Raw genomic sequence first — 25,968 nt, 5'->3', positions numbered from 1 at the left:
CACCTAATCTGTTTTTCAAAGGAAGCTGCATTATAATTAAATTAGTACAAGCATATTTGGACAGAATGAACTAATAAACATGACAAATACTAAACCCCAGACTTTTATTAAAAGCATACAGGAGCACACTGAACTTATGAAATTATGATATCAGTGAGAGACTTCTTTTTATTTTGTGTTCCCAGTCTTGCCTCTGTCTAACTGATTAGAGTAACTATTACCAAGGTATGATGAGATAACAGTACAAACTTTGAAATAAAATTGTGTTGTTTGTCTCCAATCCTGGCAAGGGAATCACCATTAAACAGTGGTTTATTATGCAGTTCTGCACCAGCCTATGCCTTCAGAGTCACTTTAACATGCATAAAGCAAATCTAATGTGGGCGTTTTACACAACATAGGTGGAAAAGTTTTCTTCTGTATTTGAATTACTGCATTTTACAGTCAGGAAGCTGAATAACTACAGAAAGTGCAATTTTATAAGAAATTTTAATATATTATTTTTAAAAAAAGAGTAAAACAAAACAAAACAAAAAACTTGGCAGGGTAGAGGTTAAAGAACCATCACTCTGTAGGAGCAGATCTAAATTTCCATCGTAAAGCGATCTCAAGGAGCAAAAGCAGAGAGGTCTGAGCCTCTGGGAAGCTAGTTGTTCAAGTTACCTTTCTTGTTTTCTGGACACACTGAAGCCAAGTGAAAGGCTCTGTGAATTCCCTTTTTGACTTGTCCACACAAACAAAACTGGAAGGGACTTCCTTGCTGGGGCTGACTGGTATGTAAAATGTATCCTGATACATGAACAAGTATAAAACTCATTGTGACTTTTTTATTCTCATACTCTTTTCACTTCCAGGCTGCACCTTTGATGGCAGCACACTACTTGGACCACTAAGGACCGCTTTTCAGCAGACTTAATTACTTTGAAGAAAAAGACCACGTTTATGTAGCTGAGTTGGTTGTAAAACTCTAGCAAGGCCATTCCAACACACCAGGTATCCCACTCAGCACACCATTTTACTTTGCAGAATACCCTCTATGAGACAAGTAGATACAGAGCACAAGAAAACAACGGCATGTCCTTACTTTACCATAAGTTAGGCTTTTACGTAGGCTTTACCCATTTTTTCCCCGGCTTCAAAGTCAGCTCATGCCTAGGTGTGCACATCTACTCTTATAAAATAACAGATAATTTCAGTACTGGCAGCCCTTCAAAACTTTCCAGCAATTCTCCCCTCTTCCAGTAATCCCAAAATGAATCAGCTCTACCACAGCTCATTAAGAATCACTGAACATAGCCTGAAATAGTTAGGACTGCATACAAGCAAAGAGGTACCAAACAAAACCAGTAACACCAGCGTAGTGGGAACCCCTGAACACATTACTGTTCCTGGGGTGCTGAGGTCTCTGGGCATTCCAGAGTAGCTCCACAGCAAAGACAAGCCACCAGAGCAGTTGTGAACATAACGAGACTCAGCCTTCCCACACGAGCTGCCGAAGTGAAGCATGCCTCTCTGGCATTGCAGGAAAAAATAAGATCAAAAGAGGGCTCAGGAAGAAAACAATGAAGTAGCCTTGCATTGGCAGAGACTTCATAAAAAATAATAATGAGAAGCAGAGCTCATGTACTTTACAACTACCTGAAAGGAGGTTGTAGCAAGGTGGGTATTGGCCTCTTCTGCCAAGTAACAAGTGACAGGACAAGAATAAATGGCCTCTTGTCCAGAGGTTGTGCTGGGGCGGTTTAGGTTGGATATTAAAGAAAATTTCTTCACTGAAAGAGTTGTCAAGCATTGGCACAGGCTGCCCAGGGCTGTGGTTGAGTCCCCATCCCTGGAGGTATTTAAAAGACGTGTAAATGTGGCACGTGGGGACATGGTTTAGTGGTGGACTTGGCAGTCCTAGGTTAACGGTTGGACTCAGTCTTAAGGGTCTTTCCAACCTAAACGATTCTACGATTCTCCTTGAAGATCTGGTGGTTGAGAAAACGAAGTCAATAACAACACCTTTAGGAAAAAGTGTGCACCTACATGTGCACTTCTACCTGAATGGGCTCCACATTCAGTCTGAGCCTCTGGATGGGATCATTGTACCAGTAACGTCTATCCAAGCAATAGAGAGAAAACCTTGTCATTTCCATTATCTTGCTGATCTCCTGAGCTTACACCACAAAAAAGACTAGGTTCCAAAAATCAGTCTAGGCCTCCCAAACCCACTTTGACTCTCCAAAAGGTCTATTTTCCTTGTTTTGTCTGACTAGCAGGTGGTACTCCTACAAATGTCTACCTTGCGTGTTTCTCTTATGAATATTCATTTCACATATCATCTGAAAACGTATCACCCAGTTCTGCAAGGGCAAATGTGTTTCACTGGTATGTGAATTATCTCGCACCATCAGGCCGAGGCATGTGACGTATGAGTCTCTCCACAAAAAATGCACACAAAGTACACAGTTCCTTAAGGTAATTCTTACCTCTAAATAAATTCTTTTATTTAGAACTGTGATATAGACCAAGACTGAAATATTCAAGTAAGGATGGCTCTTCAGAATAATATTAAAATAATACTCTCTTCAGAGTAAGACTAAAATAACACTAATGCATTTGCTACTTCACTAGCTACTATAATGGCATTAGGATGGCATTCAGTGTAACTTAGTCCTTTTTCTTTGCTCTTCTAAATATTCTTTGTGGATGATACTATTTTAATAGAAGTATAAAGGAAAGCGTATGTTTATATCTTCATTTGTCCACGCAAAAGTTAAATTTAATATCTAGAATAACTACCTGCAGTAAACAGATCCAAATTACTTAACAATAATGTCTAGTGTCCTTTTTATTTTAAGGAGTAAATGAGCCACTTAGGCAAACATTTTTCCATCTTTCATCTGTGTTGTTGAAAATTGATGGATTATAAGAAGTTTTCAAAATTATTATCTTAGATTCCCTGATGCTGTAAACTGGTGCCACACCGCTGACTGCAAAGAGCTATGCCAGTTTATTCCGGCAGAGAACGTGACCCCGGGCTACCAGCGTGGTGGGCTGTAGCACAAAATGTATGCAAAATATTTTGCAGTGCAGTGCTACCTCACAGTGCTCAATCAACATCTCTAATCGCTACCTGTCTTGAAAAGCTTTGAAAGTCTCTGCTTGGGCTCCTCTTTGCACGAGGAGTGCAAGCTGACAGCAAAAGGAACCAGCTGTGGCCCAGCGACTGCCGGCATCGATCCCCACTGGACGTCAGAGCAACAGGGGGTCTGCTGCTGGCTGACACGACATGAAGCGAACCCAGCAACCACGAGAATCTAGTCCTCTGGTCTGACACTCTCCACTGAGTTACGCTTTCTGCACAGCATAAGGCAAAAGAGAATTGGACAAACAGCATATGTAAAAGCCTAAATTTATTAAAATCAGTGGCAAAACTGAGGAGCGGAAATAGGACTTCACCTTGTACTTTCGTTACATGTAGCAGGTTTCCTTATCAGTTGCTGATGCTTTAAATAACCATCTACACATGCTGTATAGTGCAAATTTTGTACCTTTGGGGATAAAACATGTTTCTCTCAAACTGACCACTTTATGATTTCTAACTTCTCTTCTCCAGTGTTCTGTTACACTATTTAAAAATTAATTGGCAGATTTATTCCCTATTACCAAGATAGCAGTTTCTCTTTTAACCTTCCTGAAGAAAATGCTGAAGGTTTCATTCTTAGTCGCCCAGCTGAACTGCCTAGCATAGCAAGTGTGGCAACGTGCCACAGTACTGTGATGGCTTTTTTTTCTTGGATTTTTGCATTATAGTTTAAATTAGAGTCTAAAGTTGAAATAGAGACTGAAGTGCCACTGCTACAAAGCTGATCTGTCATTATAGATGAATAAGGGATTTTTTTGGTCTTCATTTTATGCAGGTGAGATGTGCTACACAGAAAGCAAACCAATTCACCTGTGACCCACAAGCTGTGCTAGGGTCACAGCCGAGCGAAGGTCGATTATCTCATTCTTTTACATCAGCAGACATCAAAGCTCATTACAAACTCTGAAACTGTCTGTGGCTTTATACTATAATTTATATAAAAAGATAGCAACTGAATTTGTCCTGCACTCTACACAAAAATGGATCAAAATATGATCATGTAAAGTTTAATATATACTAAAGTGCATTCAGAAATACTGAAATTGGTCTTTTCATGATTAATTGCAGCATAAAACTTCTTCCTCCAAACTGTGTAAACACTAGTACAGAGGCCAGTGGAGTCTCTGACAGCAAAGACTCAGTGGTAATGTGTTCTAAACCGCAGATTTGCTCTGCACTGTATCATTTTGTCCTTTATCATCTCTCAAAGCACGGAGCCCTTACTTGGATCTTGCTGAGAGATTTAAGTAGATGCGCAACAGGTAAGAATAGTTCATTAATGAAGCTGAGTATCTAAGAATGAGGCCATTTGCAGTAACTTCTTCCCGCACAGTCTGCCCTACAGTTTCCCGCACTTCCCTGAAATGCCTACATTGCTCCTTAAAGAAAGGGAAACTCTTAAAATCAAAGCAAACAGAAAGACCCCATGTTCCAAACCTGATTATTTTTAGAATCTGGAATTATGCTGTGCATTGCTGATGGTTCCTCAGTCTCACGACTGTAGATTACTGTGAATTAAAAATAAAACACTGGATTGATCCCATCAAGATCTGCACCATTTGTTGCAAGCTTTGTGGGCATCAAAATTAAATCTAAGGTCTAGATAATAAACTAGAAATTATTATTAATAATAAATAGAAGTATTGATCAGCTTTCTTCCTGCAGCTAACCTATGTCATGAATAGACGTTTTGATTCAACTATCAAAACCAACCCAGGCCCGTTACACCTCCAGACAGAAGGGATCATTCTCTGCTGTGGGGACAGTCCATTTTCATTTTGTTAGCAGATGTAAGTATGTCTTTCAGACTGACTTGGATTAAAAGATTCCTCAGCATTCTCCCTGGGGAAAAAAAATCTGAATCATCTCAATATTTAGTTTATTACATTATTTTACTTTTTTACTTTTCCTACAATAGCATGATAAACATTTAAATGAGTTACTCTGAATCATCACAGCACTCCTCATGTCAGTGAACTGTGACATGCTTTTTGAAGTCACGACACCAAAAGATATAAATGTTACCTTTTCATAGGGTTCACATTCTTGAACACTTCCCCCCCCACCCCCACTAACAGCCATCTGCATTTAATTAGAAGCGATGGTATCAGCTGGAGAACATACCTATGTCATGGGGTGAAAGGAGGAAAATGATCCATAAACAATCTCAAAACCTACGTCCAAAGTTTCCTGGAATGCAGTAAAGACATTATACTCTCCAATGGATGAATGTCAATTTTTTTAAAAATGTCTTGTTTTCTGGATAAGGATCCAGAAGACTGTATCAGGTTTCAAAAGTTGTTACTTTAAAACACATCTTTAAAAACAGAATTATATTAACCTTATTTGAAGATATAGATGAAAAATTCTGGTTCTTTTAACAGGGGAATTCATTGAATAAAGTACTAGAATGGATTAGAAAGCTATTCATGGATGTTTTTTAATAATATGCCTATAGATATTAAGTTGACAGACTCAGTGGAAAACCTGCAAAGAAACAGAGAAAATAGAGAACCTATTTTTCATATAACTGTAATAAAAGCGAAGACAAAGTCCTCTTCTTAGTAACACCAGTAATAATTGGTCGCTAGTCCATGAAAGTCAATGGAATATAGAGTTATGCATTAAGTGGTACCAGAATCAGCAAACAGTGTTTAAGTGATCATTACAAATAAATACATGGCTGTTAAGGTGTGATGCTATGAACAGTTAAAATTGTTATCGTTTTAGTTGGCCAGAAAAGAAAACAACAGAGCGATTTAGAAATACTTCACATATGGCAAAATTTTGTTGTCTTAGTTTTGATTTTGAATGGAACATGATTTTTAAACACATGCTTAAAATTAAGCAGAACTGATAAAGTCAAAGCCAAATGCCAAGATTTCACTCAAAGTATCTATTTGCATGATTATGGGCATGATTATGGGACCTCGATGAATAACTAACCAAACGTGTCTCAAAGGAAAGAAGTGTTACAGTCGACGGAGTACTGAAGCACCCCCAGGGCTGCCTAGTTTTCACACATTTAGATTTATAACATTCCAGTGGGATCATAACATGAAATGATCATTTGTTTCCTTAAAACAGACACGTAGCACTAAAACCAAACAGTAGAATACAGATCTTACCAGGCAAAGACAAAAACCTCAGCATTTAAATGCCTCGTAATAACTTACATATGCATACACGCTTCCTTCCTTAAGCTGCCTTTTCCAAAGACAAGGCAGGAATAAGGTTTCTGGGCAGCAGCAATTGCTATATCAGGAGGGGCAGCAGGATTGCACCGCACGGAGCTGACAGTTCCTGTCCTGTCCTGTGAAAACAACCAGTTTCTCTGTGCACACTCCGATGTGGGATCCCTCACTGGTGACGAACACCATGTGAAGAGCTCAATGTGATTAATCAGTGCCGAGGCCAGCTTCATAAACAGGAAGCTTCTCCTCTCTAGAGATTAAAAAAATTGACACTTTGATATGAAACTAACTTAATTCTACCTGAATGGCATGCTTACAACTTGGTTCTTTTTAATGTATCTACAGTCTGATACCACTGGACTGGGAGACACCTTGCCATAGAATTCTGCATTAAAATTAAGCAGTGCTATGTGTTCTGGAACACCAACATGACTACAGGGCTCTCTGGGTCTGTAATATTTAAATATAACTGACTAAACATGTAAAGAATTTATAGTAAAGATAATCCATCTTTAAATGACTCAGATATTTTAATTTATATGCCTAGGAAGCAGAAAATAATGTTGAAATATACATTAGGGTGAATTAAATGTGTGTAATGTGAATTAAATGTCTGTATACACAGGCTTATTATATGCATGCGAGATGCCAGCTCAGCTGCCTTCTGCTTTTCTCCCTTCACTTGTATAACACAAGATGTAAATGCCTTTAAACACGCCTGTCACTGTGTACCTGAATGTGGCCGGATACCTACCATTACTACTGCTGTTCGATATCTAACTGAACAGTGCTGAAGCCCAGGTAAGGATTTGCTCATCAAAAACTTTCTAAGCACTACAGACTCTAATTCTGAGGTGGTTTTGTACTGACTAAACAGATTGCCAGTAGCTCTCATTCACCTCATTCAGCAATGTAGGTATTCTCCACCATCAGCAACCACTAAAAACATCCATACTACTTAAAATAAATGAGAGTCACAAACTAGCTAAAATTACCAAATGCATACTGACTCCGTGTACCTTTCTGTAACTCTCCTTTGGGGTTATACACAACAACAAGGACAAAGGCTGTTAACTGAGGATGAGTCCCTATTTTTAGGAACCCAGTTCTTGGAACGCCTAACTTTCATCATCTCCTCCTCTCCTTTTGCAGCAGTGCAGACCACAATCCCACTCCCCACCATCACCACACATTCACGGTGGCACAACATCTCTAAGGCCACCGCAGCAAATGCTTGCACAAAAAAAGTGTTATTGGAGAAGTATTCTTAGCTACCATTAATTCTGCTTAGCAAGTGGAAACTGGTGAGAGAGCCAAGTCCATCTGATCAGCCAGCTCTTCTTGGACCACAAGCAAGTGTCCTGAGAACCACCAGTGGCCCACAGACCACAGTTTGGGAATCACTGTCCTAAATAACCCTCTTATTATAGCACACCACGCTCCTTGTCTTGCGCAGACTACTATTTCAGGTTTTTTCCTGCCAGCACAGCATATCATGACGGTGGAAACTTCTGGCTCATATCTGCTAATCATACCCACACTTATATCTGTCATTTGGTGGACAACTGTCTATTAATCAACAGGGTGATTAGCTTGCTGAAGTATAAATTCAGTTTTACCCAAATTATTTCAGTCAGGTTTTTTTGTAGATTTGTATCACCTTAGGTAGAGGCAATTCTGCAGTTTGATTACAAGTCAGAGGGCTGGAAAAGCTAATTTCATTCAGATGAATTGTAACAACAGCTAAGAAGCAATGTATCAAACAAATTCAAGCTGCACGTGGCTTCTAAATTTCCCTGTAACACAGGAATATTTTTAATACAAACTCCATTTCACTTCAAAACTTCACACTGATGGTACTTTAACATTTTGGGATCCCATAATCAGTGTCTTCACAGATAATTTATTATACCTCCACCACTTCTGTCTTCTTCCTATATTGCTTCTTAAGGACATAATTCAGTTCCAAAATGTTCTGTGGCCCTACTCCCCCTGCATAAAGCAAAAGCAATGGAAACATTCTTCCGATGGACTATAAATCAATCCTTACCTACCTCTTTTTATCCTGGAAAAATAATTAAGGATAGTTTAACAGATTTTAAGGACACACTATTATATTCTACAGTCCATGGGACTTGGCTATTAAGAATGTCACTCAAACTACCCTGTCATTCAGAAGCTACCTAATACTGAGTCAGAAATGAAACAACAGAAAATTCAGTAAACAATCTGTTCCAAAGGATAAACACGCCTTGCTAAAACAATGAAAAGTATTTGTATTATCATTGTGTATAGCTCAGTACTTATCTGTACAGTTTAGAAAGTTTCAGAGATTTATCTTTAAACATAAATTATCATGTGACCAAATATTGTGTCATTAAGACATGACTGATGACTAGCCATTTTTTAGGTATATGACATTTTAATGCATCAACTGTCTCTTTAATCAAGATACAAATCACACTATTTTATATTTCTATAGCACTTAGCATACGTAGAATATTACCAAAAATCAATAAAACATTTAATTCTGATTTCTTTTTTTTTTTACTTCTCAATCTTAATTTGCTACAAAGAAAAGTATCTTGGCAGTCCTGAGGAGAAACAAAACCAAACCTGTATTCTATTCTTATTTCTGTCTGAGATGTATTTCCTATTTCTTATCAAATCACAGCAGGCATCCACAGAATTTGACCATTTCAAGACATGGCTATGTATGTACACCTGCTGTCTATAGGGCCTTTACTGGCAAAAGCCAAGCAGGATGCTAAAAAAGGGGGGTGAGGGATGTGTTAGAGGGATTGAGCATCACGGGTTTCCTATCTAATCCCCAATTTTCCACAGCTTTTAAAGAAATTTTGGGCAAGACTGAGCCTTTGAGTCCTTACTTTGAAGGGGGATATCCATAACACAGCACTTGAATTAGCAGTGCCTATAAAATTAGCAACGAATAATTTCAGGATTTGTTCATTGATACATGTTAGTTTTAACTAGCAGTTTGTTTCCTATCAAAAGAAGTTGAAAGGCTGTTGAAAGGCTTCCAACTGGCTACAACTCCTTGCCATCAGAGGAGCTACTCCCAAACATGGGTCTTTAGTCATTCTGCAGTGCTCAAGCATTTCTACCAGATTTTGTAATATAAAGTACAGAGCTTCAGTCTCCACAGTTCATAATGTATTATAACGCCCAACCCCGCAAACTGAGCAGCTATAGCGGCATTTTGACAGAATAATTTGAGTGTGAATAAATATGGACTATTTTTACCTTAATTTTATTTTTCAGTTGTACCCTTACATTTCTTTTCTATATCAAGAAGTTTGCAAAGTATTTAAGACTAACATTATTTAGTGATTTAATTTCTTTAAAAAGCACCAAAGTACTTTTTCGTTGTTTCCTTGACCTGTTTCCTGTTCCCATTTAAGGGAAATCATATGTTTAAAAGAGAGCAATCCAACACAATTTATTTTCTTGTGAGTTCACTACCTATAAAATTAAACATTCAGCGATGGCTATATACCATAAAAACATGACCTGCCTTTAGTCTTGCAACTAAGTCAAAAGACCACCCATCTAATCCCTAGGAAAATACTAACTTACAGATACCAGCATGCGGGCAGTAGCCTCTGTTTTGACAGTGCGAGCAATGAGCTACAGAGTAATTCTAACACATTCACACAGGAAACAATAACTTGTACTTTAAATAAACCCTCACAACTTCTAATACATTACTTGGTTAGATGTAGGAGAGTATCTTATCAGATCAGAGATCTCAAAAGACGTGTAATGCGAATCCTTCAGTGGAGTGACACATTAAAAGAAGCTCCGGAACTTAAAAAAATCAACTGTGGATATACCTGCCTACTATTTTACTTTTAAGGAAAATTTTGCCATATCTTAATTATTATAAATTTATATACATTTTTCCTTTCTTATGAACATGTCTTTATAAGGTAGAAATTAACAAAATGATGTGCAAATACCTGCACCCAAAAGAGACTTACAATACAATCAGAATGTATTTGGCATGGTCAACAACTGGAGTAAGTAAGCAAGCAGGGGGGTTGTTATTATAAAAGAACCTGTTCTTAGGTGGTATCTGTTCAAGAGGCATGAACATCTCAATCATTAGGAAAACTATGAGTCAAAGTCTCAATATCAGGCACTGCAAAGCAACACTTTTAAGATTATATGAGTGTTTATAAAGCATATACAGATTATGCCAGTTTTAAACAAAATAAAGACCTAGAAAACTACTCTCCTTTTTCTAATTTTGCCTACACCTACGAATGGATGTTGGCCTGTTTACAGTCACAGCAGTGTTCAAAACAACTGCTTTCTTAAAAGCTGAGGAGGATAAAGAAATTGAAATTGAGACAAAACTTTTTTATTGCATTCACTGAGTATGTTTCCAATCTCTTTGCACAGTGGATTGATTGTTAGGAGCAGAATTACACCAATGAAACATTCAATTAATGTGTGTCTCTGTGGAGCACAGCTTGCAAGAGCTCTCTGAATAGAAGGATATCATACAGAAGTAAAAATGAAGGGTGTAGCTTTGTTCCGTTTTCCAATCTTATGTGACATACTTCCAAAACTTAGGAAGTAGTCTGTGATGGATGGCTGCTCTTGGAAAACTTGCTTTAGTCCTTCTGAGACTTTCAAAATCTACTTGATCGAAATATAATCAGGCACATTATTCCAACGGAGTTTATTTCATTTTAAACCCTTTATTACTTTACAGGCAGCATCATTTATATGTTAAGTGTACTATTTAAGTGCTTCCACACTCTAAATCAGTGGTCTCCCCAAGTGGGGTGCAGGCACTTTGGGGTGCAGGAAGAAAATATTAGAAATACAGTAGTATATGTATATAACTATTTTTTTTCTAAAAATATATATTGGAGGGGGTGGTCAAAAAATTTTTTACTGATAGGAGTGCATGATCCCAAAAGTTTGTAGACTACTGTTCTAAATGCATCAGTATGAATTCTTCTTTCCTAGTAGCTTCCCCCAACTTTTTTTTTCATTCTTGATTTGCTAGATTCCAATCTGAAAATCCTCAAGAACCAATGGTGTCAGAGATTCAGATGTTGTCTTGTCAACTTATGCCCTCATCTTCTTATCAAGAAATACTGAACTTCCTCAGAGGATTTGCATGAGGCTATTTCAAATGAAGCATTATGAAATGCCCATCAGAAGCATGAAGGAATACATGGAATTTTCCCAGTAACAGTTTTGTGCCCAGTTCTTTGCCAAAATATCCCCTTCTTCTGGTTTCATGCAACATAATAACAACTAACATAGTTTTCACAATGCTATATATAGTGATCCTTGATACAGGAACTTTGCCTGAGAAATCTAGAACCTAGAAGGCAACAAAGAGCTGCAGAGAACCGAATTATCTGTCCCTGTGCATGGGTTTCTGTCGGTCCTTGGGGTTCTGGGATTTTTTGCTTTAATGCCACAAAATGTCAATTAAGAACTCCTGTGGGATGCAGGAAAAGGAGCAGAACATGAGCAATGAGTCCATGACTCCCTATTCCTTTCAGTCAGTCACCTGGGAAATCACAAAGATGCGCAATTTTTGGTTTAGTGGTTTTGATCACACCTTTATGTCAATTCATGAAAATTACTTTTTTTGGCAATAAACAAATAAATAAATACATATACGGAATCAGCTTCTAATATCTAGAAGTTGCTTTCCATTTCTTTTGTGCCATAGGGATGAGGGAGAATTATCCAAAATCTCTTCACCCACTAATAAAATATGAAAACGATCTCATAAATGTCCTTTCACTGTTTAAAAAACACTTTACTGGCTCAGGCATGTGAGTCCCCCAAGCTCAGGAGTGGCAAGAGCAGATGCTATATTCAGTGACAGAGAGCAAGCCTGGCCACTTTCTGCCTCCCTTCTCCTTGTGGTGAATCTCTCACTCATTGAACACAATTACTGGCAGGAGTTTTACCAAAGAAATACAGGTTTCATGTTCCAGTTTCAAACTTGAGATTAAATAAACCAATAAAAAGGCTTAAAAGCTCGGGTGCAAAGGTTAGTGAGGGAGTTACGCTAAACAGCTAAAACAGTTTCTTCAAAATTTTCAGGTTGCTTCACGTTGCTGAGCCTTTTGGCCCAAAGAATCATACTGATTTACCTCTGTGTCACTGCAGCTGCACCAAGTCCAGAGGTCTTCTGACACTAAGCAGCTTTCAGGACAGGATTCGCTATTGGCTCCTCCCATCTTACAATGCTGTACATCACCAGTATCCACTTAGAGTTGACTACCATGTCTTGCGGGCCATTTGCACATCAAAAGACTTTTAATGGATAAACAAGCAACCTCTGCCCTGCAAACGCCCCATACCCCAGTCTCAGAAAGGTTTACTTGCCTCCTGGAAATTCACTAATTTAGTGCAACTATTTTTGTGTTCAGAGATGATTAAGTCTCTCAAGTACTCAATCTCTGAATTGGACATTTCATTTAAAAATCTACTTTTCTCATCTACTCTTCTCAACATAAACACATTCTAGACCTTCTCTATAACTTGTCTCTAAAGACTGCGATCAGCAAACTCTCTTATTCTCTTAATAGCGCTTATGTGACTGGCAAATCTAATTTACTTAAAAATACTCTTCCTCAGTAACTTCCCATACAACTGTTCTGTGGAAATATAATGGAGACATTTAAAAACCATGTCATGCTGTTTTTAATAGGCACAAGTTCTGCTAGTGAAATTGGGGTGGGGGGTACAAATATTTGTATGTATAAGTTATAGTATTGTACCTTCCATCATTTCCATACCACTAGGAGGCTTACAATGTCCGGCATGGCTCACAACCCAAACAGGATACTGCTGATTTAGTCCACAATATAAGGCCTGTATAAAGGTCCTGTAATAACCTGCCAGTCCAGGGTTACCTGCCAAAAAACAAAACATACAAGCACAGTCAATATTAACCTTCCAACAGCAAACAATCTTCTTCAAAGCAAAATAAACATTATGGAACAATTTGTTAATTTATTTTCTCTAGGACAGTTTGCATTTTTATTTTCCCAATTCCAGGGGCTACGCTATTGAACTGGTTTAATTCCATTGATCAATGGCATCCATGAGAAGTATTTTACGGAATTATTCTGAAAATGCAGAACCTAAAACTGAAGCCCAACACAAGAGAAAAATCTCCTTTTCCATTAGAGGTCAACCAGCTGCCTAGCTATCCCATCAAGTTACAGGTACATGAAAATTGGGCAAAGAAACTTCCAGTTCTTATAAAAATATGACAGAGACTACAGCATATGTCACTTGATCCAGATGTCTGCCCTCCAGAATATCTCAGTGTTACCACTTCAAAATAGGTGTATGGCATCCTGACAGTACAAAGGTCTGTACTGATCCTCAATCAGAGGATGATTTTATTTTAAACTCATTGGACTAAATTAATTTTTTCTGCTTGCAACTTCATATTCTCTCTGTCCTCTTCCACACCTCTTAGAAGTTCTCCCCTTTTCAACCGCGTGCTCTAGAACAACAGAGAATCTGTCCTTCCTCCTGCAGCCCATCAGCTTTAGCAAGAACTTCTCAGAAGTGGCTGGTGTCTGAAAAAATCTGGCTAGCCCTGAGAGAGCAGACCACCTTGCTCTAAATCCAGTGTTTAACAGTGACAATATTGAAAGTCAGGTACGACTGCCGAAGTGGAAACTAAAACACTGTGCCATACATAAAAATATATATCTGGTAGGGATTCAGGATTTCCAAACAAAACTCTAATCTCGATTCCCTCTTTCTTTCTCTCTCTTTTGGATATCGGTAGTGACAGTGTCAAGGGACTTAAACTGGAGAGTAAATCCACATGAAGGCAAAGCGGATTTTGCTTCCTGATACCCACAGGATACATACAAATTCTACACAGACAGAAAAACATATAATTTCTCTATATTTATTTAGCCATTTTCCAGGGTAGCTCCACTGATTTCTTATTACCATTTAGACACCAGGAAAGCCCAGAATTGCTCAGTAACATGTCTGTCACTCACACACTAGGCAATTCTTAGTTTAGATACCCTCAACAGCAAAAGGCAGCAAGAGCAGTATTGTGTAAAAAGGCATTCACTTTTTAAGAGGAAGACATCCCAAAATAACACAAATCCATTACTGAAAGGGTATGAGAGAAAACAAAAACGTGTAAATGCCTGTATTGTAATAACAGAGGTTGAGCTATGTAAGTATTGATAGTGACAGAGAAGAAGAATCAGATATGTAATCAAGTTAGTACTTGTAGAAATGGTGTGTTGAGACAAAAACTATGTTTATTCCATCTCTTCCCTTTCTATAGCGTGCATTTGCATTTTGTCATGTTTGACTTCAACCCTTTTGCTCTTCAGGTAACACATAGTACGTTCATTGCTCTCCCAAGAGGCATCCCCTCAGGCCAGGGCTTCCAGAGCACCTCCCACTCGCTGCAGGGCAGCGGTGCACCAGGCACCCAAAGCCACCTCCAGCACAGACACTGCGTGGGAGGTGATGCCATTGCTCACACCAGTGATGATACATGGGCAGAGTAGGAAAGCCTTCCACTCTAGGTAATATATAACATATGCTTCGTCCCACACTTACATGCAGAAAGTGTCTCTGATGGTTTTTAAACATTAATAAAATTACTGATCTTAAACCGACATTATCTTTACTGGAATACAGAGATTTGGAAAAAAACTCCAAACCAAAACCCAAACCCCACAGTATCAGTTATTATATGTTCTAAGCATCTCTCTGTAAGCTTAACATTAAAGGAGAATTTAAAAAAAAAAAAAAAAGCTGTTGTATATATAAACTCCAGAATGCACGATCAAATTTTGGCAAACTGATTTCTAGAAACACAATTTAAAATTCACAGGGAACGCACATCTGTACAACTGCAATACAAGTTCATACATCAAAAATATGTAATATAGAGGGCCTCAGAGACAATTAAATCAAATCTAGACATCATCTGTCACGCTCCTTGGATTGATGTTACATAGAGGAAACTTGTCTTTCAGCAAGGTTGAAGATGAAAGCAGCAGCAATCCAAAATATAGTGTCTTTTGTAGTACAAATGATCATGATGTTTTGGCACTACGCTTAGTCCTGGAACATAATGCAATTAGGTATTTTAAGATCAAGGAATCACAAAATTAATCTCAAAACCAGCCTTTTTTCTTTACATTTTTATCTCCTTCAACATGGAAAAGGGAAGAAATGGCAACAACTGTCCTAGACATTTCGGTGCTCTTTCCCATCATCAGCCAGGTGAACCTACCATGTGAGTATTCTCAGGATTCAGTCACCATCTGAAGAGCAGTGCAGTAAGAACTCCTTATTAACAGCGAGGCTTTGCATCAAATACTACACAAAACTCAAGGCACTCTAATACTTTTTTGAGGGAAAGGGGATTTTTTTTTTTTCCTGTGATAAATGTGATGTGTATTTCAGGCAGGTAAAAGAGAAGATCCACAACTGCAAAAGAAACCCTCTTTCCCCACTCTTCATAAGCATCTGCTCGTGGTGAAAGACTTTCTGCAGGTCAGCTGTTAGAACTGCTACTGATACTCTAAAATGCCTTGAAGGGGTATGAATGAGAACCGCTGGCACAAATGGAAAGGGAAATCAACAACAAAGGTTTTAACAGCACAGATTTCTATAGAGAAATCACCACGCGTAAAGCAGCTATAAATGTATTTTTTATTGACCTTCCTATTTCAGTGGAGTTATTGCAGATTTGCACTGACTTAAGTAAATGCAGATTAATAGTCCCTGCTCTTGAAAGTTTGCATCTGCAATATGTATAAATCGAGAATGTTTATCTCCTAATATAGCTCAAACTCACATCTCAGTCATTTTATATGTTTTTACTTTAGCTGTTCTCTGTTAAAATACTTTAAGGGTAGCAAACAAAACCCCTGAACAGATAAAGTTTTTTTTTTATACAACTGAGTTACAGTAACAGCTGATGGAAATAACTAGGGCTTGATATGCACAGCAGTCCGTGATCACCAATGGTTTGGGCTCACCTACTGCTGTTGAAATATTGTTCAATTAAACTATTTGGTTTTACAGGAAAAGAACTACCAGCTTCATCAGAAAGGCACCCACGCAATGCAGTGCTCATTTATGCATTTTCAGGATTTCCCAGTACATCAAACCAAAACTGCCTATGTTCTTTCACTCAGCAATTAAGTGTCAAAAAATGGAAACCATAAGTCAATGCAGTATTAACCTCCAGGATGCGAAGGTTACGTGAATACCACACCATCCTCAGGCACTTCAGGGCACCTGAATCATTCATGCATGCCAGCAAATCTCAAGTTGCAGTCATCTGAACCAAGAAGCACATCTTGAGCAGTTACTCTCAACTGTGCTTAATTTTCAACAGTGTTTATGTTGTTTCAGAAGTCTTCTAAACAATAGCTGTAAATGGTGACTGTAACAGAAAAAGACACAAAACTAAAAGACACTGCGTATTAGCTTAATATGCAAAAGATTTCTAAGCATTTCATGGGAAGAGTAAGTCAAAGGGACAATTTGCCAGTGAATTAGACCACAGTGCAGCCACTTTATTTGGTGCACTCGTAAGTTTCAATAACCAAAGGACTCCTGCCACCTTTTCTGTTCTTCTCTGTAATACACAGCATTTCATCCAGCTATTCCACATTAAGCCCAAAGTCTTTCTATTTTTAATTTGAAGACAGGAATCCACTTCTTCCTTTTCCGATCTGTTCCACCCACAGCTAAAGCAAAACGGTACAGGACAGCTGAATGTGTGGAGGTGTAACTCTGAACTACAATAGGAGGTAAATATTCTCCACTTACACATACTGCAGCTACAAGCTTTCAAGGACTGGAACTACTACTCTATAATCATCCACATAGTTAAAAACATTTACTTAGAAACAATTTCGTTAAAAACAATTACTTAAAACATGCGTTGGCCTTCCTTTCACTTTCAAACAATTCCTTGTTAATGCTTCTTCCATCAAATCAAGATTTTAAATACCAACCACTTCCTTCTTAGGAAGGCAGCTAGCAGTGGAGAGAGAACAACTTGTAATTTGTACAAACAAAATATCTGCCCCACATATCACTGACAAAGAATAACTTTTATCCTGATTTCACAAGATTTCCTGTACAAAGCCTCATAAAGTCAAACTTGGCCTGTCTTAAAAGAAATACATACTAATATCTGAGATGTTGCGCTTCAGTTATTCAGACTTGGGAAGTTTAAACTTATACATAGGGTGCAATCAGTGTAATGCTATTGGCTTAATTCCGAATGCAAAACAACAAACACATAATGCTCATTTAAAAAGTCACAGACCATAGCTGCTCCCCACAAGCAACGACAGCTTTTGCGGCTTACAATTTGTCAAGCATTTTGAATTCTTCTGCAATAGAAACTGCAGCAGAATGCAAAATGCAAAGTGTAATTAAGAGAGCACTAGCATTAGATAACCCTGTGCAAAAATAATTCACAGACTTACTGAGGAACGTACAAGGTACACCACAACAGCAAAATGTTTCAGGTTAGAAACAAAGATATACGCCAAAACATATAGGAAAAGCCTTCTCTCCAGGGGGGTGGGTCAAAAATATATACAGCTTACTCAAATGAAATTGAGACTAAAACACAAAATGAAAATAATTCTTAGCAGTTCTGGAAGGGATATCTAAATTGAAGAGGACTGATTTAAGCAGTCTAGAGTAAACGCCAAGAGTGGTGGGGAGCGAAGGAGAAGAAAATTATGTGTAGCTAAATCATCCCAAACAGAGACGAGATCTCTTGCACCTTGTTTTGAAACAAGCTTTTGGATTCTGGGCACTGTCCCGTGAGATGTTCCCCAGGGTTTTCAGTCGTGTCTCCAGAAGTCTGACCATCTGCGGGAGCAGCAGCTGGCATTCAGCTGTGGTGCTTCATGCACTTCTCTAGCAGTTGCTTTCTGCCTGCTCTGGGACCTCAGCAGGACCATAAAGGCTGCTACATGAATAGAAGAAGGGAAATACACAGCTAGCAGTGGGTTTACAGAGAACTTTGAGGAACTGGAAAATATGCCAGCAACTACCATGAGTTTAATTTTATAAATAATTCACAGTTTCAGAATTAAGTGTGTAAGCTGCAGTATTTAAATGAGCATCTCCTGCAATAAAAAAAAAAAAAATGCAGACTTTTTTTTTTTAAATGAGCAGCCATAAATCACATTTGAAAGCCTGGGGCACACAGCAGGACCACACAAAAATCATTTTTGTGGCAATGAGTCTTACTGCCTCTTCACAGAGCTGCCAAAGCTCCCAGCTCCAGATCGAAGAGCCTAAATGACACATGTTCCTCGCTCAAGGAAACTTGATCTGCCTCTGGCGTCTGACCAGCCACCATGGAAGAAGATGCAGCTCCCCTATGTTAATGAACGGAAAGCAGCCCACGCAGATGTCAGAAGGATTTAAATGGAGCATGTAAAAAACACAAGGATGTTCTCACACTCGGGAGAAAACTGCAGAAACTAACACCGCGGATGGTGATCAGGCCTTAAAAGGAAACACAGAGGTTCCTCTGACACAGAGGGTCAAGGGATTTTAAATAAAACATGTCAAATAACATTTGAATGATCGTCATAAAGTCACGTCAATTAAGCTTTCACCTGTTTGCACATCTAGGGGACTGGTATTCTTCGTGCTGTGTAGTCCATACACCAGGGGAGCAGAATCAGCCAAAGAGCAAACAATTACAAGGACATTATGCAGAAACACATGTGAAAGCTCTGTTTGATCCTCCCTAACTCTAGAATCATGAATTTGGCTGGAGAGCACCTTCATATATTTGCTTGGGCTGTGAAAATAAGGGATCTCAGAAGGATTCAGCCAGGTGCCTGTAACACAGCTTATAAGAGAGATTTTTTAAGAACATTTCGCATTTTTTCCATATATATACACACACACAGAGTTTTTAGCTTGATGCAGCTATAAAACTTACATATAGGATTTTATAATACACATCCTTTATAAGCATTCTGCAGAGCAAATAAGCTTACCTGCTGTTCTTTAACACTGTTCCACCTTCAGGACAAATGCAGGTTTATTTACCTCTGAAGAAATCCCATGGATAGCCTGATAAACCTGAATTAACCTAACACAGCTGGTTTTGCCCCAGTGACAATTGCATCTGAAGCCTGTGAATAAAAATTCCCGGCTAGAAATTGTGACAGGAAAGCACATGCCTCTCTTCTCACATGAACAATTAGCAGCATCCCTCCAGGCACATAAGATACAAAGTCTGAAATCCTGATTTTGCTCACTGCAAACCTACTGGACTTTGTGATCACATGATATTGCAAGGGTTATAAAGCCCACCGATGTATTTCAATAGTTACCTCTAATGTTTCAACCAGGTGAGATATGTAAGTACAAAAAAAGCCTTGATTTTGTTAATTATTTTTTAATATGCCTGTAAACTAATGGTTCTTGGAAGGGTGTTAAGATTGAGATATAAAACTGAAAAAAATGGAGTTTATAATGGAATAGTAAATTTTTCACTACATTTTTTGAAGGTAGAAACCAGGATTTTCTAGTGCTTAGAATGAAATAATTTTTATTCTGTTTTCTCCACAGCAAATGAAAAATTAACATATCTAATTGGTCTCCTGGTACACACCTACACAAATAGAGTCTCTTAAGCATCTGCTTATGAAGATGAGGACAGATTTAACGACTTTTAACACCCCAGATGTGGCTGGTCTCTCTGATCCAACCTGTGCTACAACCGATGCTGGCAGAGGGCTGCAGTGAGTTCTGCACTGGGTCTAGAATTCCCAGCAGGAATTTTTCTGTCGGCTTCGGGGGCTGAAGCAGAATTGGACCAGCAGAACAAACCTCCTTCTGAAAAAACGGGGGAGAACAAAGGAAGTGTGCAGAAGAGGAACATGGGACTCGGTGTCAAATGGGTTCACAAGAAATCCTATGAAACACATCTGAATAACAACCACCCTGGTGAGACATCATCAGCAGGAAAAAGACAAAGACAGGAAAAATAAACAATTCAAAACAAGATAACCACAAATTATTTGTTTTGTGCAGATAAACAGCTCTGCAGATTTGATCACTTTTGAATAATATACAAGGAGGAAGCAAACAATACATTCAGAAGGCACCAGAAAGTACATTTTCAAATCTGTATCACAGAGTTCTCTGGGCTGTGATATTGGTCAGAGTTACAAAAAAGCATGGGTTTGGGGGCTTTGGGTTTATTAGGTTTTGGGGTTTGTTGTTGGTTTTTAAGATAGTTTTTAGAATAAAATGACAGATGGGGAAAAATATGGCAATGGGGAACACAAAGACAGATAATTTCAGAAAAAAAGACTGAAATGTGTTTCTGCAATTTTTGTGTATCAAGACCGTCACGGGAATGTAATATTTCAAACAAATAGGCTAAGGTGATTTTGCCAATGAATTCTGCATTTCCATTTCTCATCAGTCTTCAGAAACCCAAGGCAAAAGAACAAACTGTTCTGCCTATGGATAAACCAATCCACAACCTTAGGAAACAATTCTTTGCACTGACACAGCTGTATCTCTAATTGAAGAAAAAGGTCTTGCAGTTAGGCTGTTAGTACTGGTCCTGAGTAGATGCGCCACAAAGACTTCAACCCAAACACTCCATCCAGGCAAACAGCTTCCTCCTTCATAAACACAACTCACTTCACAAGAACAAATGTTTACCATTTAAGACCTCTTGTGAAGAGCTTCTCCCGCTTAAGAGAAGGCTGCTATAACAGATACAAAAGATCCAAAATTAAAGGTGGAAGGCAGTACATGAGTATGTATTACTACATATTTATTCATATGGGAGTTTTTAAAGCCATCAAGAATAACCAAGGATTGTTTTCAAAAATGGAAATCAGAACAACATTCAAAATCTTCCATCATGCTGTAACAGGAAAACAAGAGCAAGAGCTATTATGACTTACTGAATTTTTGGCTCTACTGTTTTCCATAGATATTGAATATTATGGGTCAAATTTATTTCTAATATAGCTTCAGTGATCCATAGGAATTACTATTGGGATAGAAATGAGGCCATGTGTTGACTAGAATCTGAAAGGAGATATTTATTTTTTATTATTTTCAGAGATAACTAGGTCAAAATATTTTATATTAGAGCAAATCCCTATCACCTCAGGTCCTTCTGGCAGCAGTTGCCAGAAAGGAAGACGTACATTATACACTGGTGCTGTAGCTTTAAACATTTTAATTGCTTTATTTGTACACAGTACACATGGAAGCACTGGATTTCCTTTTTAGGTAGGTCCTTCAGTAGGTAATTCCTTCTTCCCTTCTGCCTCAGACATCATATGAAGAGAAACAGATCCTTTTTAAATGGTCAAATCAAGCAAATTACCCTAGAACACAACTTTTCCATAACTCCATCCAACTCAAGCCTCTGCGTGCAGCAGGAGAGGGCTCACTTCCTCTCCCAATTATGCTTCACGCAGCGAGGGAGGAAGGATCCATGCTGAAAATGACACCTCATTAGCAGGGAGAAGACACTGCAAGAAGGCTGCAGATTGAGAAATTTCAGTAAGCCACTTCAGTAAGTCACATCTGCCACCCAGATTTAGTAGAGGAAAATATTGTAAAAGCACAGTTGGATGTTCAACCATCCTGTCATTACCCTGCCTCAGACTTAACAAGCTCAAATGTGCCAAGCCCCCATCAGAAGTACTTCTGGAGCACTGGGAAATTCAACAAAAGTGGCATATTTCAAGCCTAGATCTGACATACAGGCTCCTCTTCGCATGAGGAAGCTTTTATTTTAAATGAAAGATTTTTTTCTTTTCTAAAGACAATGGAAGCTGGTGGCCTGACCCAGTAAACAAAGCACAACTGTCAGCATATTTTAAAATAATAGTCACAAACAAGTAGTCCATAGCAGTAAAAATAATGGAGGAGCAGTGTCCATAGAACTGAATTTTCTAATACATAATACAGGACAGAACACACACCTTTCCTTCAGGGGTACTCTACCAGCACCTTTTTAGTAAGGCCTATGGGAACAATCTTTTTAACAAGGGCTGTTGTGACAGGACAAGGAGTAATGGTTTTAAACTAAAGGGTAGATTTAGACTGGATATAAGGAAGAAAAAATTCACAGTGAAGGTGGTGAAGCACTTGAATGGGTTGCCCAGAGAGGTAGTGGAGGCCCCAACCCTAGAGACATTCAAGGTCAGGTTGGACGGGGCTCTGAGGAACCTATCTAGTTGAAGATGTCCCTGCTCACTGCAGGGGGGTTGGACTAGATGACCTAGAATCATAGGATTATTAAGGGTGGAAAAGACCTCTAGGATCATCAAGTCCAACCATCAACCCAACACCCTCAGGCCTCCTAAACCATGTCCTGAAGCGCCACATCTACACGTTTTTTAACACTTCCAGGGATGGTGACTCCACCACCTCTCTGGGCAGCCTGTTCCTATGCCTGACCGCTCTTTCAGTAAAGACATTTTCTCTAATACCCAGTCTAAACCTCCCCTGATGCAGCTTGAGGCCATTTCCTCTTGTCCTATCACCTGTTACTTGGGAGAAGAGACCAACCCCCACCTCACTACAACCTCCTTCCAGGCAGTTGTAGAGAGCAAAAGACCTCTAATGGTCCCTTCCAACCCAAACCATTCTATACTTCTATGATTCTATGTACACCTTCGAGCCAATCTCTTATTGTTTTAATTCCATTTTGAGTCCCTAGGTCTCAGAAAAAAAATGGGGAAAATTGACCAATGTATTTAAAATTTTATGGGGGTTAAAAGTATAAATGAAATAGGTACAGACAAATTAGTGTTATCCTCCAAGAATAAAATTCACAGGAAGTCAAACTATTTAGCTCAGTGAAATGAAGGGGAGAGCCGTCAAAGAACTTTGGCCTGAGTCAAGACAGCACATCCCATTGACAAGTCCTCAAGCACTTGACTGAGAGAGATGTCATTATTCCCATTTTATAAATGAGAAATAAACAAACCAAATAATCTATGCATGAAGATTAAAGCATTACTAATCATTAAGAAGTCTACCAGTTAACAGTACTTATATGCAGTGTCATCTGAGAAAACATGGTCAGCTGAAAATAAGACTGATCTCATAGTTAAGCTATGAATATTCATGCTAGAGATAAATAATTGGCTAGAAGTGTTCAAAGTGGCGGCTTTGGAAGTATCAGGAAGACAGGGTTGGGGTTTTTTTTTGTGTGTGCTTTTGCTCCTGTTCAACTGCAAATTTAAAAAACATGGTCATTTGTAATACATATCCCAGGCAACCATACGTATCAAAAGTGTTCTGCTGTGTTTATGTCTCACTGAAATAGAAAGCTGTGCTCTTACTACTTTATCTGCTGATAAGACCACCTGTTGTCACAGGAAAAGGGGAAAACATGTTATCTTGCTCTGTGTAGATCCTTTTACCTGGATTGCTACACAACACAAACATTGAACTCTACAGTGTAGTCTGTTCCCACTGATTGCTTTTGCAACATGTATACCAGTAACTGGAAAGTAGGAAAGATCCTGTCACACTGCAAATTTTTTATTCAGGAGAATTTAAAAAAATCAAAGCAATGGAAAATACAAATTCTTCGTGTCAAAATCTAAGAACTCAGGGTCAAATGCAAAGAGTTGGCAGCTTCATCTGGAGCTTCAGTGTAAACAAAAGCAGAAGCCACAAGGGAGAAGCATTCTCGGTGAACCACTACCACCTGGTGTGACTGGTGGCATACCAACTCCTTCCAGAGAAGTCTCAAGGCTAAGCGTGTGAACCCACATTTATGTGCTGCATGTTGTGGACTCACACCATAATTTAACAACAGGAAGTGCTGCAGCAAGTCCAGCTGAAGGAACTCCCACCTTCTCCCCTGACTGTCATTCCCACCCCCCTACCATGGCTCACCAGCGCCTGAATTTCACTGGCATAACTCTTGTGGGGCCATGCTGTGAACCCAAACAGGGAACTGGTCCAGCTTTAAAAAGACCCCAGAAATAAATGTATGTATTTATTTAATTCACAGCATGATCTCTCAAACTATTGTTCTGGCATAACCGAGGGGTGGAGTGGCACAGTGTGGTGGGAACAGGAATACCTTATGCCAGTATTGTTGACAAACATTTTGGATTGTGAAATAATGGCCTTCGGAAGTTTTTTAAGTGCTTCAAGCACTAAGCTCTTAGATTGCCAGTGCCTGGTGGGTCTTAATATACACTCTACAGTTTCTAATTTCTACTCTACTTTAGACTCAGCAACGTCTGCTTTATACCTTACTTAATGATTCTAAAAGCTACTGGAAGGGAAGAGGTTTATGAATAGCCCAGTCCTGCCACCCCGTCTCCTTACAGGCTGCCCAAATCCAAACAGAGGTTCAATTACTTAAGTCTCACCTGCTAATAAAGCAGGAATGGTAGGACCTTCCAAGAAGACCCCTATTACATGATGTCAATCACATAAGGTGATCCCACAGGCAGGTGGGATCAGGGAAAGGCACTCTTGAAAATTTTAGGAAGAGCAGCTAGCTTTCCCAGAGCCCATCTGAAGAGCAGCCCAGCAGGCAAGTAATACATTCAAAGCATCAAGTGGTTGCTTCAAGTCCTACGTTTTAGTTGTGCAGGGAACGCCATGACAAAAGAGCATAGCATTTCTCTTCCTCTCTCCATGAAAGGGCTGCAGATTCACTGCCATCCTCTCCTGGCTCTCTTGCAGTTAGGCATGACGTTCTACAGTGAATACCCTGGTCAAGTATAACAACCTTCAGGACTAAGTTTAAGTTCAAGCACTGCAAATACCAGAGAACAGATGAACACTGCTGCTAAGCTAATATGTAAAAGAAAAACCTTTCTTAAATAAATACAGTGAGTATCTACGTACACACAGAGAAGGGATCCTGCTTAGCTATTTGGATATAAACATCTACCTCAGAACAGAATTTTAGATGCAAAATTGAGATATTTTTGGTTCCTGCTGATTAGCCACATGTGACTGAAGTGTGCCAGCTGGACTAGATGTCATTTTGAGCCGCGTAATCCTCCACATGCCTTGTCAAGGGAGCCAAGACTCCAGCTAAACAAGGGTCTTAAGTTGATTCTCTGGACCAGGTATGTTAAATAGTAGGTGCTCAGAAATGAAGGTGATACATTTCCCTCCTTCTCTGGTCCGTTGCTTCGGCTGAGGATGGACAATGGCAGCACTGCTCTACTTGGGGAGGTATGGTCGAAATAAGCACATGTAATAGAACCTGTGCAACTTCTTATGTGTTATGCTAGTAGAGGAAGTGAAAATAAATACAGAAAGCACAGTGTTAATATGATGGAAGATACACCTCCACATAGGAAATAGCTTTTCAGCCTCAGGTCATCAAAACTATGTGATATAGGATAAAGCAAAATAAAGTGCAAACTATTGTGTAAACAGGAGTTGTATGTAGCTTATTTCAAAATTACACTCTGACTTTCATCTGAAAATTCTCATTGCTTCTAAAAGGATTCAAACCACCAAAATCCAAAGTTAAATGAATGTCCTTTAATACAGAACTGAAGTACTCAAATGCGATTAGTTACTTTCCTTTATTGCATTTGGGTATCTAGTGCTGTA

General features: G+C 38.9%; 1 protein-coding gene across 2 annotated transcripts in view; it reads right to left on the bottom strand.

The window, feature by feature from the left end:
* Window positions 1-25,968, bottom strand: part of LDAH (lipid droplet associated hydrolase) — a 127,846-nt gene that overhangs the window by 78,410 nt on the left and 23,468 nt on the right. The window contains exon 3 of one of the 2 annotated variants that reach the window (XM_075086717.1): window positions 13,107-13,241. The exons of the other annotated variant lie outside the window; for it this stretch is intronic. Within the exon in view, the coding sequence (XP_074942818.1) occupies window positions 13,107-13,241 (135 nt within the window). The remainder of the gene's footprint in view (window positions 1-13,106; window positions 13,242-25,968) is intronic. 2 annotated transcript variants of the gene reach the window in all.

This window comes from Phalacrocorax aristotelis, chromosome 3 (genome assembly GCF_949628215.1).
Source record: "Phalacrocorax aristotelis chromosome 3, bGulAri2.1, whole genome shotgun sequence".
In the NCBI taxonomy this organism is placed as follows: domain Eukaryota; kingdom Metazoa; phylum Chordata; class Aves; order Suliformes; family Phalacrocoracidae; genus Phalacrocorax; species Phalacrocorax aristotelis.
Note: the sequence above shows the minus strand (reverse complement) of the source record. Positions and strands in the feature narration are given on the sequence as shown.